At 48.4% G+C, this 14,866-nt stretch overlaps 5 protein-coding genes across 5 annotated transcripts; 2 read left to right on the top strand and 3 right to left on the bottom strand.

Annotated features, from left to right (window-relative positions):
• Positions 1–533: 533 nt before the first annotated feature.
• Positions 534–2,384, bottom strand: TRVA0_013S02322 (uncharacterized protein; the record flags this gene model as incomplete). Its single annotated transcript, XM_076684177.1, has 1 exon — positions 534–2,384. The coding sequence occupies one exon, from the start codon at positions 2,382–2,384 to the stop codon at positions 534–536; it is 1,851 nt and encodes a 616-aa protein (XP_076541652.1).
• Positions 2,385–4,992: 2,608 nt separating this feature from the next.
• ADH2 (zinc-dependent alcohol dehydrogenase) lies at positions 4,993–6,039 on the top strand (the record flags this gene model as incomplete). Its single annotated transcript, XM_076684176.1, has 1 exon — positions 4,993–6,039. The coding sequence occupies one exon, from the start codon at positions 4,993–4,995 to the stop codon at positions 6,037–6,039; it is 1,047 nt and encodes a 348-aa protein (XP_076541651.1).
• A 1,154-nt stretch (positions 6,040–7,193) lies between these two features.
• On the top strand, positions 7,194–8,363 carry TRVA0_013S02278 (uncharacterized protein; the record flags this gene model as incomplete). Its single annotated transcript, XM_076684175.1, has 2 exons — positions 7,194–7,208; positions 7,260–8,363. The coding sequence occupies 2 exons, from the start codon at positions 7,194–7,196 to the stop codon at positions 8,361–8,363; spliced, it is 1,119 nt and encodes a 372-aa protein (XP_076541650.1).
• A 369-nt stretch (positions 8,364–8,732) lies between these two features.
• On the bottom strand, positions 8,733–10,229 carry THI73 (thiamine pathway transporter Thi73p; the record flags this gene model as incomplete). The annotated part of the gene is made up of 1 exon (XM_076684174.1): positions 8,733–10,229. The coding sequence occupies one exon, from the start codon at positions 10,227–10,229 to the stop codon at positions 8,733–8,735; it is 1,497 nt and encodes a 498-aa protein (XP_076541649.1).
• A 1,921-nt stretch (positions 10,230–12,150) lies between these two features.
• TRVA0_013S02234 (dihydrodipicolinate synthase family protein) lies at positions 12,151–13,110 on the bottom strand (the record flags this gene model as incomplete). The annotated part of the gene is made up of 1 exon (XM_076684173.1): positions 12,151–13,110. The coding sequence occupies one exon, from the start codon at positions 13,108–13,110 to the stop codon at positions 12,151–12,153; it is 960 nt and encodes a 319-aa protein (XP_076541648.1).
• Positions 13,111–14,866: the final 1,756 nt, after the last annotated feature.

Here is a 14,866-nt window from a genome sequence, read left to right as displayed (position 1 = left end):
ATTTTTTTATAACCGTTACCAGGTATTATCAAATAAGCCTTTTAGTTTTATTATTAATTATTAAAAGGATTGAATGCTTTATTACAATGTAGTGCATATCATATTTGTAAGTCCTGTTATATATCTTTGCTATACTGGTTTACTCGCTTGTACACAAGTGGTATCTGTGGGCTTGGGGGATTCATGGAGATAGTGGATTAAGCCGCCTAATGAAATTCACTGCACACTGTAGAGATTTCAAAGCCAGAGCGTTATGGTTTTAATATAAGTAGTGAGTTTGGTTATTATTTATTGAGTATACCGCATTCCTTCCATATGGGCATTTTTTTATACATTGAACATTCGAACAGTCATGAGATAGAACATTGATGAGCTTTTTTTTTTCATGGTAACCACGCACATTATATATATATGCTCTTATGAGATGAGGTCATGGAGACTTGAAAACTTATGTGCCTCATGTTCACCATTATTTCCCTCCGCCAAATGGAGCTACCAAAGCCCGAGGGATGGAGGAGCATTAGAGGAATTCATTAATCGTAACCGAGGCTTTCTAGCGTGCCCGGAGGCAGAGTTGCCGCGTAGCTGGATGTTTTAATTGACCGTAGCAGAGACTCAAGGCGCTTCTTTTCATTCTGATGGCCCTTAATCTCTTTGTTATGCTTGTCGTTGAGGTCTTTGATAATCTTGCGGAACTCAGAGCGCAGAATGGTCACTGAAATTGGTTCATGCAGCTTGCGAGGCATGGATGCTGCCACATCATCTATGCTCGACATTCCGTTAAGCTCGGACGGTGGAGAAGGCGGTGCGATCATTGACACTCGCTTATCCAGGTTCACTGCCGATTTCTCTTCTAGCTGAGCCTCGAGCTCCTGCACCCGCGATTCGAGGCTGTTGCGGTCCGATTCGTATTCTACAGTCTGGCGCGTAAGATTCTCCAGGCTGAGCAGGATCGACTCAAGCTCGGCTTTGAGCGATTCGCACCGCTCCTTCCACTCCTGGACGCGCTCTTGGTTCGCCTTGAGCTCGTTGTTTAGTTCCTGTCTCTCAGCCTGGCTCTTGAACGTGGCGTCGCGCAGACTTGTCTTGAGCTCGACGTTTTCCACCTCGAGCCGCTCGAGTTCGAGCCGATTTGTCTCGTAGGCAGAGGTTATGCTTTCAAGCTGCTGTTTGAGCAACTGCTTTGCCTTGTCGTCTGATACGTGCACGGCTTCGGCCTGGCGTGTTGTCTCTCCGTCGCGCTGCAGCTGCTGTTTGATGTGTTCCTGGTGCAGCTGCTGCTCGAATCGCGCCAGGGCGTCGAACACCCGCGACTTGAGCCCGTTAACGGGGCCGTCTACAGGAATCGCTTCGGCGTGTGGATCGAGGTGGTGAATCGTGTCGCGGACAACTACTCGCAGTTCCTCGCATGCAATGTCTTTTTCCGCCAGCAGCGACGAATTAGTGGTGAATTGGCGGACAACAGACTCGGAAAGGGCCTGGATCTGTGGGATACGCCCTCCCTGGGCCATGGTTGGCGCAGCCACCGTCTGGAGCCCGGCGATAACCCGGTCTAAAGCGGCATTGTCGGCCTCGGTAAACGATGTGGTGCTGCTATTGGTCGCCGTGCGCGAGTGCCGCTGGTTAATCATGCGCTCTGTGGCCACGACGGCTGCAGACCTGCTGCCTGTCCGCGAGTGTCCGCTATTGCCATGCCCATTGCTGTGGACCGATGATTGAGAGGACGGAGAATTGGTGAGGTGGTCATGGAGCGCGCTGGAGGCCGACGACTGCGAGCCTTGATGAGTCAGGGCCAGAATCGCTACGTAGTGTTCGTAGACCTTGCTATCGAGCTCGGTTTTGCGGCTGTACAGCTCAATTAGTTCAGCTTGGAGGGGCCCGATGCGGCGTGATGCATTTTCCATCTCTTCACTCGCCTGGCGCGACAGCCGCTTTTTGTTCTTGTCGCCTCCGCCGAGGAAAGAGAGCGATTTGCGCTGAGGCGAGGTTTGTTGTTGCTGCAAGGAGGCGGTGGGCTCTTCGCCCGAGTGGAGCTTGATCATGCTGCTGGCGGCGTCGCGCATTTTGATCTCCATGGACAGCTGGCGCGAGGCCTCGGCTATCCTCGAGTTGACGGTCGCCTGCTGCTTTTTGAGCTCTGAAAGGTCTTCGAACCCGACGATAGAGAACCCTTTGGAAAACGCGACGGCGGACTGGACAAAGTAGTTGAGCGACACAGTGTCAGCCGTCGAGAACCCGGCAGGGAGGGCATAGTAGCCAAGGTTGGCGATGTCCACGACAGCATCAGGGTTCAGCGCCTGTCTGTGGTACCTCGCTGCGCTGGCCGGCGCTTTCATGTACTGTTCGGGGCTCTGGGCCTCGGAGAACGCATCAAACGTGTCCATATACCCGCTTATTCGTACAGCTTACCCACTTAATTCGTACAGTTTATCTGCTTATTCGTTTATCGCAGGTAGAACAAATGCGAAATTATTGTAGGCGGTCTAGAAGCGCTTTGAGAACTACCCCTTTTTGCATGAATGTGGTCGACGGGGCTATATATTGGAGTGCAAGACCATGGGCCGTTTCATATTCTGCAAACACAACTTGCACCGCAACAATGTATAAGCTTTCTACGGGTTTCATCTTTCAATATTAATAATCGTAATTCATTTGGTTTATTTAAATTATTTATATGAGTACGTATTTATTTGGAGTACGTAACGTACCCCGGTATTTTGGTGGAAAATTTCCGGATGTTGTATGGTAAGGGGCTCATAGCTATGTTATGAATGAGCTGGTACCCAAAAATAAAAAGGTAGCGGTAGCATTACTGATAGCCAGGAATGAATTCGAATATATTCAAGGCATATATGGGGCAGTATTCGATACAATTAGTGCTTTTACAATACCATGGTCCTTACGGTACGAAAACTGCGGAATGTAATGCAGTTCTACGAAATGATAGTAGAAGGAGCTCTAGTATTTTGGTACTAGAGTTGTAGCTGTAATAGCATTAGAATTACGAGTAGCAGTTATACAAACAGGGTCATTGACTATGATACCAATAGAATAGCTATTTGTATGACAACAAAATTGTAGTACCAGGTATGATACCATTACTACAGTACATTATTGCTACAACATTACACCATAAGACCTAATTTGTCACTGGTAAGGTAATATAGTGGTGTATTACAGTTTTATGACATCTGGTACTAGTAGTCTGACATTCGTATGCTATCTGTCACTAGAGTTACGACACTACTATAGCAATATAGCACTGATAGAGTAGGAGTAACGCATTGGGACAGTAATATTACACTGGTAGAGTAATAAAATACTACCGGTACTAGAGTAATATAGCAGTGCTAGAATAATATCAGATTGGCAGAGTAATATTATAATAGTAGGGTAATATCAAATTGGTGCAATAATCCAACAGTATTAGAGTAACTCCGGTATAGCTGAGTCCTGGTGTAATAAACGTAAGATAGGCGGAGTACCGGTAATATAGCACTGATAGGGTACGTACTATCACAGTGGCATACAGTATACTGGTAGTACCAGGTACAGTAGTAGGTAATGACTGTTATAGTAGGGTAATATGATCCTGGTACATGTAATATAAAAAAAAATAAAAACTCTGTGGAATTCTTCAAAGGGCTCAATTGTACATGATCTCCGCGAAGCGGAACTATGGGGAGTTTGAGGGGTCGCCCCTCAAGAATACTGGCCGTATGCTAATATCAGGTCTCTTAATTGGTAGAGTTGTCCCCACATCTGTAGAAAATGATACCGTATAACATTGGTATAGTGATGTCATATTATTATGACACTGGTGCAGTAAACGTGTAGTATTTACTGGTATAATGGGAGTGTACTACGTAGTGGGGCAGCTATGATGGCAGTGTTTACGGAAGCTCTCAACAGTATGCTCGGAAGTACGGATCCCCCAAAGAATGCCTGCTGGAACGGGAAGGCATGAAATGGACAAAGGTTGACCCACGCAGGGGCCGCCTCCGATCCAATCGGGCAAAAATACAGCAGCCCAATAATACTCTCCAAAAGAGAAATGTCCTTTAGCCCGCTTCGTCTATACTACGACGGCACAATACGGGATAGGCAGCCATTGACCTCATGTGCTTTTGAGCTCTTTTCTCGAGGCAGGAATGTTTCCAACGAATCTACGGAAAAAAAGCTTAATCCGAACCAAGACATTAAAATCTTCAAACAAAATGAAAAAAGGGAACAGGAGACTACCAGCCATCGGCAAGAGACTCTAGAAAAAAAAAACGGATGATTTCTCGACCAGCCGTGCGATATTTTTCGCGTAGAACTGTCCGTATAGAAGCGATATGCTTGATGGGAGACCGGAACAACCCGCCCTGTACGCAACCCTCCTCCCCAATGCAAGATGTGCATCCAGGTCTCTCTCTCGCGCTCTCTTTACTCAATGTATGTGGATTGATAATAAAGGGGTACAGATACATACAGTTCGGTACGTCGCTGTTCCAGTGTCATGGCGTTACCAGGTAATTGTTCTACAAGCTTGCTCTGTCGTATTCGTACACTACCAGGTAGTGATAATACAATGTCGGCGGATTCGCAATTGAAAATGTAAGGACGGCGCAAGATCAGGAGAGATTCACCCAGGTTTTGCATGTTTGGGTGCGTGTCTTAATATTCCTGTACTGGTGAGCCATTTTTTGCTGTACCTGGCCCGGCGTGGTGCACGGCATTGCAGCATTTTGTGGCCTGATGAGACAACGGCTTTCGGGAGGCCCAGGGTTTAATCTCTCTCGCAGGTTTCGCCGCCCTTTGGGGGCACTGCAATCTTGCCGTTGTTGAAGCCCCTCCTCGCTGGCGGGGCTCTTTGTTGGGTGCGAATAATCATGTCGCTGAAAAGTATAAATTGAACTGTAATCTCTCGCAGATTGAAGAATGCTTTTTAGACCCCGATCAATTGCTTGTGTCTATCAATTGAAGATATATACTCGAAAAATACATACAATGTCGATTCCAAAGATCCAGAAAGCCATTGTCTTTGACAAGAACGGCGGCGAGCTACAGTACAAGGAGATTCCAGTGCCCCAGCCGGAACCCAATGAAATCCTCATCAACGTGAAGTACTCTGGTGTATGCCATACGGACTTGCACGCCTGGAAGGGCGATTGGCCACTGGCTACCAAGCTGCCACTGGTTGGCGGCCACGAGGGCGCTGGCGTTGTCGTTGCCAAGGGCGCCAACGTGACGAACTTTGAGATTGGCGACTACGCCGGCATCAAGTGGCTCAATGCGTCATGTCTTCACTGCGAGTTCTGCCTCAAGGGCGCCGAGTCCAACTGCAAGGAGGCTGTCCTCTCTGGCTACACGCACGACGGCTCGTTCCAGCAGTACGCCACGGCCAATGCCATTCATGCCGCTAAGATCAAGCCACACGCCGACCTGGCCCAGATTGCCCCAATTCTGTGCGCCGGTATCACCGTCTACAAGGCGCTCAAGACCTCGGAGGCTAAGCCAGGCGAGTGGGTCGCCATCACTGGCGCCGGCGGCGGTCTCGGCTCGCTTGCCATTCAGTATGCCCGAGCCATGGGTCTGCGAGTCATTGGCATTGACGCTGGAGAGCCAAAGAAGAAGCTCGTCGGTGAGCTAGGCGCTGAGGGCTTTGTCGACTTCACCAAGTCGGCTGACCTGGTCAAGGACGTTGTCACGGCCACCAATGGCGGCCCTCATGCCGTTATCCACTGCGCTGTTGCCGAAAAGGCTGTCACGCAGTCGACTGAGTACGTTCGATCCACTGGTACCATTGTGCTCGTTGGTCTGCCCCACGATGCATACGTCAAGTCGGAGATCTTTTCGCATGTCGTCAAGTCGATCAACATTAAGGGCTCCTACGTCGGTTCGCGATTGGACACTGCTGAGGCCATTGACTTCTTTGAGCGGGGCTTGGTCAAGTCTAATATTAAAATCGTTGGTCTTTCTGACCTTCCAAAGGTTTACCAGCTCATGGAGAAGGGCGAGATTGTTGGTCGATACGTCCTTGACCTGTCCAAATAAAATATTTAATCACGTATCTTAATGTATTGGTAACGATTGATATATCATTGGACCACACCTTATCATTACAGTACCATTAAACCTCCGTTACTACCAACATCACACTACTATTACTACAACCGGTTCCTTACACTATGACAAAAACTCCGAACATGATTCGCAACGGTGCCTTACAACCCAAATCTCCGCTTCGCGGAGTCCCAGGCCCTCCATCCCAGTTACGCCAGGTGTATTCGAGGGCCAGCCCTCGAGCTCCCGTAATTGGGGGCTCTGCCCCCAACCCCCCGTCTCCTGTTTCTTCTTCTACATTGCGATAGTGTTTGCACTCTTGACGTGCTACCGTCACTACTACCATTACTACTATTATCACTAGCACTACTGTAACATTACCGTACTACCCTTAACTACTAATGCCGTTACTACTACATATGTATAATTACCGATACACTACAAATCATTATTACTACCATCATGTAGGTTCTACCGTACCAGAAGTCTAGACCAGGGCCTACCGAGTCTGACTTTAAATGACTACCGACATGCTACCACGGAGTGTGAGTCGATGCAAGGAAGGACTCACAGTAGACCCCGTTTTAACATTCACATTCATATGTTTTGAGGAACTCATTGCAAATTGAGTTGTCAAAATAACACGGTGAGGCGCATGCGGCTTTGTGCGGCTCATGCACGTTAACCGCCCCCGCCAACATGACCCGCGCATTGCATCAGTTCCCTCTCTTGAATAAATTGTCCTCTGAGTAGTCATCTCCATTTTATATATAATACATTGGAGCTATTTTTGAGAGCAACTACATGTTATTGTAGTAATGCCACTATCGACAAATCAGAGTGCAGCGATATAGTGACCGAGCACTACCATTGGCGGATCTGATGCCACAAACACGTTAAATCCTCCGCGAAGCGGAGCCACGGGAGCTCGAGAGCTGGCTCTCGAAAACACAAAATCCCTTCCTAGGCAAGACTACAGCAGGTACAAGGGGGCTACTTATCATTTGCCGTTGATAACACATCGTGATTTCGCCGACCCCACAGATCTACGCCGCGCGCGGCCCACCTCCCCCCCTTCCGGATCGACAAGGCTCTCTTCTATCTCTCCACTCCACGATTAGAAATCGAACCATCCACAGTTAACCATGAATCTTAAGGTGGTGAGTAGGGAAGTATCATAGAGTTTGAACGAAATGGCTAACGAGAGGCAGACCCTACTGGTCGCTGGGATGCTCATCACAGGATGTGCAAACTCCCTGCTCAACAAGCTCCAGGATAACACTTGTATCGGCAACTGCGATGCACCGGTCCAGCAGCGGAAGCACTTCGAAGAGCCTGTATTCCAGACGGCCCAGATGTTTTTGGCTGAAATGTGCTGCTGGGTCTTCTACCGGGCGCTCAAGACGCGGTCCAAGTCTAACGGCTACGAATCCGTCAACACAAGCAACTCCAGCAGCGACGTGCCGGAGCTCAAAGGACGCAAAGTGTGGCTGCTGGCGACACCAGCTGTGTGTGATATTTGTGGCACGACGCTCATGAATGTCGGGCTGCTCTTTGTGCCGGTATCTATCTTCCAGATGACACGAGGCGCGCTGGTTCTATTTGTCGGGTTCATGTCCATTATGTTCCTCAAGCACCGCATCACGCCGATCCAGTGGGCTGGGCTGACCAGCGTTACGCTGGGCGTGTTCCTGGTAGGGCTGTCGGCGACTCTCGGGGCGAGACAGAAGGTAGTTACTAACGAGGTGCCGGTGCGGTCGCCGATGCAGGTTACCTCTGGTATTCTCATGATTCTGTTTGGGCAGATCTTCACCGCGACGCAGTTTGTTGTCGAAGAACACATCCTGAACAAGTACCAGATGGAGCCGCTTAAGACGGTGGCGTGGGAGGGCACGTTTGGCACGGGCATCACTCTGGCCGCGAGTCTCGTCATTTATTCGATCTTCAAGGGCACGTCGCCGGCCATTGAGGTGTTCAACCTATACCATGCGGCGAGTGTAGCTCTAGAGCACAATGTGCTGATTATCGCGGGCCTCTGCATCATGGTTTCCATTGCATCTTTCAACTACTGCGGGCTCAGCGTTACGCGCAGCCTCTCGGCTACGGCACGGTCGACTATCGACACCTGTCGAACGCTGGGCATTTGGGTTGTGTCTTTGATTATTGGCTGGGAGTCTTTCCGATCTTTACAGTTGGCTGGGTTTGGTCTTTTGGTGTATGGGACTCTCATGTTCAATGGTCTTATTCACGGCGAGGATATCGAGCAGCTTGACCCACGAATCATGCCTGAGCACGTCCATGAGGATATTTATTAGATTGTATAATTGAAATAGTAATTTATTAACCCCATAGTTGACACCATTTTATCTTTGGAAATTTTGCTACATAGATAGAGATCTACTGGTCCTTGGATTAGGACGACGGATTTTAAATCCAGATTGTTATTATTATTACCAGTCACATTCATTTGACAGGAGTCCATCTCAAAGGATTATATGGGAAGTTGTAAGTTAATGATGGTACTAATATGAGTACATAGGTATACAATTGTATTAGAATCTGATAAGATAAAATTTTATTACAGTACACATATACCAGTTCGGTAGTTCAGAAGACAGATAAATAATAGAACAGATAGACAACGTTATAAACAGACGTAACAAAAAAAACAGGGGGGGACAGCCTTAGTACATGTATCTGTAGTTGATATTGTCGCCATTCTCCAAACCAATTGCGTCTTCGTGGTTGTTTCGTCTGCCCTCAGCAGGACCATGCTTCTCGTCGAGCTTCTTGTTCTCCCAGATGTAGTAGAATCGAAGGATGAGCCCGAGAGCACAAACAAGGCAGAGGAAGCCGAACGAGATCCACAGGCCCTTTCGGTAGTGTGGGGCATCCGAAGCAGGGAAGATTCGAGTACCAAGCAATGGACCACACTGGCCAATCGCCTGAAGAATGACGAAACCCATACCTCGCGCAGTATCGCTTCGCTGGTTGTTACCGACCCAAGCAATGAGAACTGGCACACATGGGAAGACACCGGCAGTCGCCAGGTAGACGGCAAAGTATCGAGCCCCGACGTTGTCGCAAAGGGCCAAGATAAGGAAACCAACAGCACCGACAGCAGCCGTCACGGACAAAACAAGACCTCGCTGGAGCCACTTATCAGAGAGATAGGAGAGACCGGCGGTGAGGATACTGGTCAGCACGTATGGTGGTGCAGAGAGACCCTGGGCGTTAACCGAGGTGAATCCCATACCCTTGATAATGGCTGGCAGGAAAACTGGCAGCGAAGAGAAGCAGACGTTGATGGAGAAGAACATAATGGATGGGATCAGGTTCTTGGGGTCGATGAGGGAAGCACCAATTTCCTTGAAGTCCAGCTTGTGGTCTCGCTTGACCTTACCGACCTGCTTGACGGTTCGTGCAGCCGCGATCTGCTTTTCTCGCTCAGTAAGGAATCGGCATTCGCTTGGATTGTTTGGCACGCATGGGTACGCCAAGGCGATGAGGCCCACTACAACAGTAGGAAGACCCTCGACCAAGAAGAGAACTCTCCAGGATTCAATGGAAAGCTCGTTGTAGGTGATGCCGTAGGCAAGGGCGCCGGCAAAGGCAGCAGCAAGAGGAGAAACGGCCATGAAGATACCGGTTCTCCAGGTGACTTCGTGTCGGAAGTAGAAGAAGGTCAGGTAGTATGGCACGCCAGGGCCGAATGCAGCCTCAAACACACCGAGCAGGAATCGCAGCACCATGAAGCCCGACCAGCTATTCGATGCGGCATTGCAAGAAGAAATGACACCCCACGAAATGACCATAAGTGGGACGTACCATCGGGGAGGGAAGACTTTCCACGCCATAATGAGCCATTGGAAAGTGATGTATGCGATATAGAAAATGGTGAGCAGCCATTGGTATTGGCTGTCTGACATGCCAGTGTCTTCAGACATGCCAGCAGTATTAGCATTGCCGATATTACCTCTATCGAGGTAGGCCAAAAGATAGAGGACCGAGACGAAGGAGAGAACGTTCCAATCGAACTTTCTCAAGAGCTTGCGCTCTTCCTCCTTGGTGTACTGGATCTCAATGGCGTGCAAGGCATTGCTGGTCTCAACATCTTTTTCCTCATCTTCGAGGTGCTCGGCCACGACGGTGGCAGTTGGTTTGTTCTCTTCCACGGACATGCTGAAGGAATCAATTGCTGGAGAATTGACCTAACTACGGGGCGAATTCGAGTTTAAATACTGTTCAACCGACGATTGGGGTCGCACAATTGTTTATGTGCGTAGACTTGAAATCATAACATACCATCTCCTCTAGGTGAAGCGGGGAAAGGCAGTCAATGTGTGGGGCACCTAAGGCGTTGCCAAGTAGAGAATAGACTGCCAAGTCGCGATATAAGGGCGATATCGGCGTTCAGGGGGGGAGGCTAACTGCTATAGCTGACTGAGCGATATCGGCCATTATACCGTCAACGGCCTTAATATTAGCCGTAGCTAAGTCATGTAGTCGGTATTCTAACTCCGCGCAGCGGTATTGAAACACACCGGGGCCAGGGTCCAGCCGTGCCCCGCCTCGGAAAAAGTATGCAGCGTCCACCATCGGCAGCTATAGCTACCTAACTGGGTATGCAGCAATGATACAGCGAATACGAGTAAAGGCAATAAACTTTACTAATATTGGTATCCAACCAGCAGCACGATAATTTATCGTGGTTATCTACTGGCATTATCGGGATAGACCCCACACTCTGGTCTGAGTTTATGACGCCAGATTCCCGAGACTCGGACTTCAACCCCATCGTTCGAAGAAGAAGAAGAAGTGTATAACTGATCGATAGAATAGGAGTCAAAGCCGCCCTGAACTCCTCACCACAAGGATGCTGTATTTCTCGGAGCCAAGTCGGGAATCTTATTATTGGTTTAGATACCCCACTTCCCCCCCTCCCTTTCTTGCCGACCGTTTTTTTTATCGCCTGAAAAATGCGGGGGAATGATGATCTATCAACTGATGTGAAGGAATTCAAGGTCTATCACCTCGAAACAAGAAGGATCTACACTACCTTTGAAGTTACCGCCAGTTACCACCAGTTACCGGCCGTCGTTGTTCATTGAGTAAAACACTTGGAGTTTTTGGTAATATGGGATGCTTATTCTAGAATTGTAGATTTCAATAACATGCATTCATTCTTTCCGAGAGGGGATGTTCAATTGACATGAGTATACACCGCAATGTTGAATGAACGAATGAATAGGTTCCGTATTTTGTTAACTATTACCGGTACATCAATATGTTTGTCCGTTTCGCAGACGTTTCAACTTGCTAGTCAATGTTCTCTCGAATATTGCTTGGCATATGGGAAACTATAGTACAGCAGTAGTGATTATTAATGAATTAGGGAGGCCCCCGAATCAGGCGCCCCTCCATTACCTGCATCTCGATTAGCGTGGGATGCTTCACAACTAAAGTCCTTGAAAACTCTGAAGGGACAGGAGATCTATATACCTCCCTCAGCAATGATGGCTCCTTTTTTTGATCTTTAGCTGAGTCTATAAAGATAATTGCAATTATTCGCTTATAACTGACATCAGGACACTGTAGGACATCGCAATGCTCTCTCGAACTTTGCCTCCTATATGGAAAGCTATTGATTCACTACCTATAACTAGGTAGCATATTGCGTCACAGAGAGCTATAAAAAAAGAACTAACTTACGGCGAGGAAGGTCCCCTTGCTTTCTCTTGTTGATTATTGGAGGATACAGCTTGTTCTCCACATATTGACAGTATTATAGGTGTATCAACTTTATATAATTGGACCGAGTACGGTAATTGCGAAAAAAGCTCCTGATTGTATGGATGGCTGCTCATTCATAAGCACCCTTGACAAACTCAATAGCAGAGAAAATCCTTTCACTGATTCAGCATGGGCGATCTGCTGCGAATACCCCCTAATTGCCGTACCCAACTCGCAGATTATTATTCAAGTCGCACGCTTTATCAACGGCTCATCGATTCCAGTTCGCTGATCATTTCATCACTATGTGTATTCACATTCTAAAATTTATATAACGCATCATAAGTCATTACAAAAAGATTGAGAACTTTACAAGCTCTTCTCAAGCTCAGCAGCAGCCTGGATGTCAGCGGCAAAGGCCTCCTGGGCAGCCTTTGGAATGGCAACGTTCAATGGGGCTCGACCAACCTCGTTGGCACCAATGCCGAGAACCTTGGAAACAGTGTGCTTGATGCCAACTGGACCGTAGGCGACGACAACCTCCTCGACCTTGGAGACGACATACTGGATCTTGGCGGCCTCGGCGTACTTGCCCTCCTTGGCGAGAGTGAAGAGCTTGACGAGGGTCTTTGGGAAGATGCCGGACATGGCGTCAATGGTGCCGTGGACGCCGACAGACATGGCTGGAAGCAGGAGCTGGCCCAGACCGGTCATGGTGGTGAAGTTGTTCTTCTCGACAACTGGGTTGAGGGCAATCTGAGCGTACTCGGAGACGTTGCCGTGGGAGAGCTTGCAGCCGACAATGTTGGTGTGGGCAGACAGAATCTCAAAGGTCTTTGGAGTCATTCGGAGGTTGTTGGAGACACCTGGGAAGTAGTAGATGACGACTGGCAGAACGGACTCGTCGGCGACGGCGGTGAACCAGGAAATGATGCCCTCCTGGGTCTGGGATGGGGCGAAGTAGTTTGGAGCCAGGACCATGGCGTAGACAGCGCCGGCCTCCTTCATGACCTTGATCTCCTCAAGGGTGTCCTCAACACCGTGGTGGGCAACACCAGCGAGGATTGGGAAGCTCTTGTACTTGTCCTCAGCGTCGAGGCCCTTTCGGACGCCGCTGATGAGCTGGATTCGCTCCTTTCGGGTCATGTGGATCATCTCACCAGTGGAGCCGAGCAGAACGACACCGGAGATGCCGTTGTCAGCAAGGAACTTGGTGTGCTGGACCTGAGCCTCGACATCAACCTCCTGTCGGCCGTTTGGACCGGAGTTCTTGAAGAAGGTTGGCGATGGGGTGTAGACACCTGGAATTGGGTAAGTTGGGGCAGTCATTATTGTGGTTTTTCGAATGCAAAAAATGCGATAGATGAAATTTTATTGCCCTCTTTGGCTCAGCTGCCTCGCTTTTATATACGTTTTCCAAGCATCTCTCGGGGTAATAGTGACTGCGGGGGTCGTATAGTGGGGGGTCGATATTTTTCATCCGGCGGGTGTTATCTTTTGTGGGGGTCCGTTTAGATGGGGCTTTACCAGATCCACCCGCCTTCCACGAAGAGCCCCCTCCCTCCCCCGCCGCTCCAAGCCACAATGCGAAACTCATCTGTATAAAAAGAGGTCATATTAATTTAACAATGGTGGACAGATGCCATTCTATCGCACTTTTGGTGGGCGGGGCTCGGAGGGGGTTGGAATATGTAGTGCGGCTCTCGAATTTAGCCCATCATGTCTTAGATTTACCCATATGGCCTAACGTATCTACGCTGTATCCCGTGGGCGCCATAGCGAGGGTATTTTCGGCTATAGGGAATGGCGAGATGGGGGGGTCCGTGCGATCGGGATAATTCTCGGCCATCAGCTCCAGGTGTGCTTGCGGCAGCGCGAAACTTTGGGGCGCCTCGGGGGTCGACCCGGCAGTAGACGCCAACCCCGGAAAAAGTGTGGGGTTCTCCTGCGCAAGCGTTGGGATGTTGAAAAACAAAAACAAAAAATCATCAGTTTATTCACATTGTATTATGCTGTGCCGACGACCCCCATGAGGTCGTGGGGGTCGGATATTAATTGTACCGTAGGTGCCGGTATTACTGTATTGTGGCAGTTGAAATTAATTTCAGCTAGTTTCCTTTTTTTTTCTGAATCCATAAGGAAATTTTGTAGCGTGTCCATATTTGAGGGATTAAGTACGGTTTATAACGTTGCTTGAAGGCATGACTTCCGAGAATTCCTTTCACCGATTCTACGTATTCTACGGAGCTGTGATTCTGTGATTCCAGCGGACATTCGGATGCTAATGGAAATTTTAACGATGACTGAGTATTTATTGGCGGAACGAAGAGTTTGGGTGCTCTGGTCAGATCCATTGGTATTAGCCCCCTAGTTCGACTGAACTGACTGCCTAATACCGGTACACTGTAATGAATTGATCCGTGGATCGGTGGTTTATCCGTGGTTCACAGATTGAACTTGATTTTTGTTGCGGTAAATGAAAGTAACTTACTACCTAATTTCTCTTTAATCTGTTTTTTAAGCAATCACTTTATTCACCCACAAAAGCGCTATCGTCATCATACACCAGTACTGATTCGGGCAACTCTTGAGCTATGGTGCAACCTCAGAGCCGAAAATTCAACACAGTTACCGGTATAAAATTCCGATTGATACACAACCAATTCACTTAGCAATTGATCTTGATGAGTCCAGTTGAATTTTTGTACCAGGTTACCTTTTTTGGTCACACGAATTATCAGAGCTTTGATGAAGATAGATAAATTCCGTAGCCTGTGATAGGAGGACTGATCTGGGTACATGAGGATTCTATCCACAAAACTCCAAACATGATTACGCATTAGGCAATTATTACATAGACCGATGAAAGGCGGGCCGTAACAGTACTAGGTAATTCGCATCATCTAATCTGATACGAGAATTTGATGATCATCACTGTACCGCCGTATCAGTAATGCACCTTGGCACTACAATGCATACTAGGCGGTATGAAAAGTAGAAAGCGGTTTCAAAAACCGCAGTCATTAAATACCAGGTACAAGTACCCGGAAAACTACTGGCACTCTGTTACCGGTAGGATAGAACA

Source organism: Trichomonascus vanleenenianus (assembly GCF_965637985.1).
Source record: "Trichomonascus vanleenenianus strain CLIB 3782 genome assembly, contig: TRVA0_013S, whole genome shotgun sequence".
Lineage (NCBI taxonomy): Eukaryota > Fungi > Ascomycota > Dipodascomycetes > Dipodascales > Trichomonascaceae > Blastobotrys > Blastobotrys vanleenenianus.
This window is presented reverse-complemented; position numbering and strand designations above follow the sequence as displayed.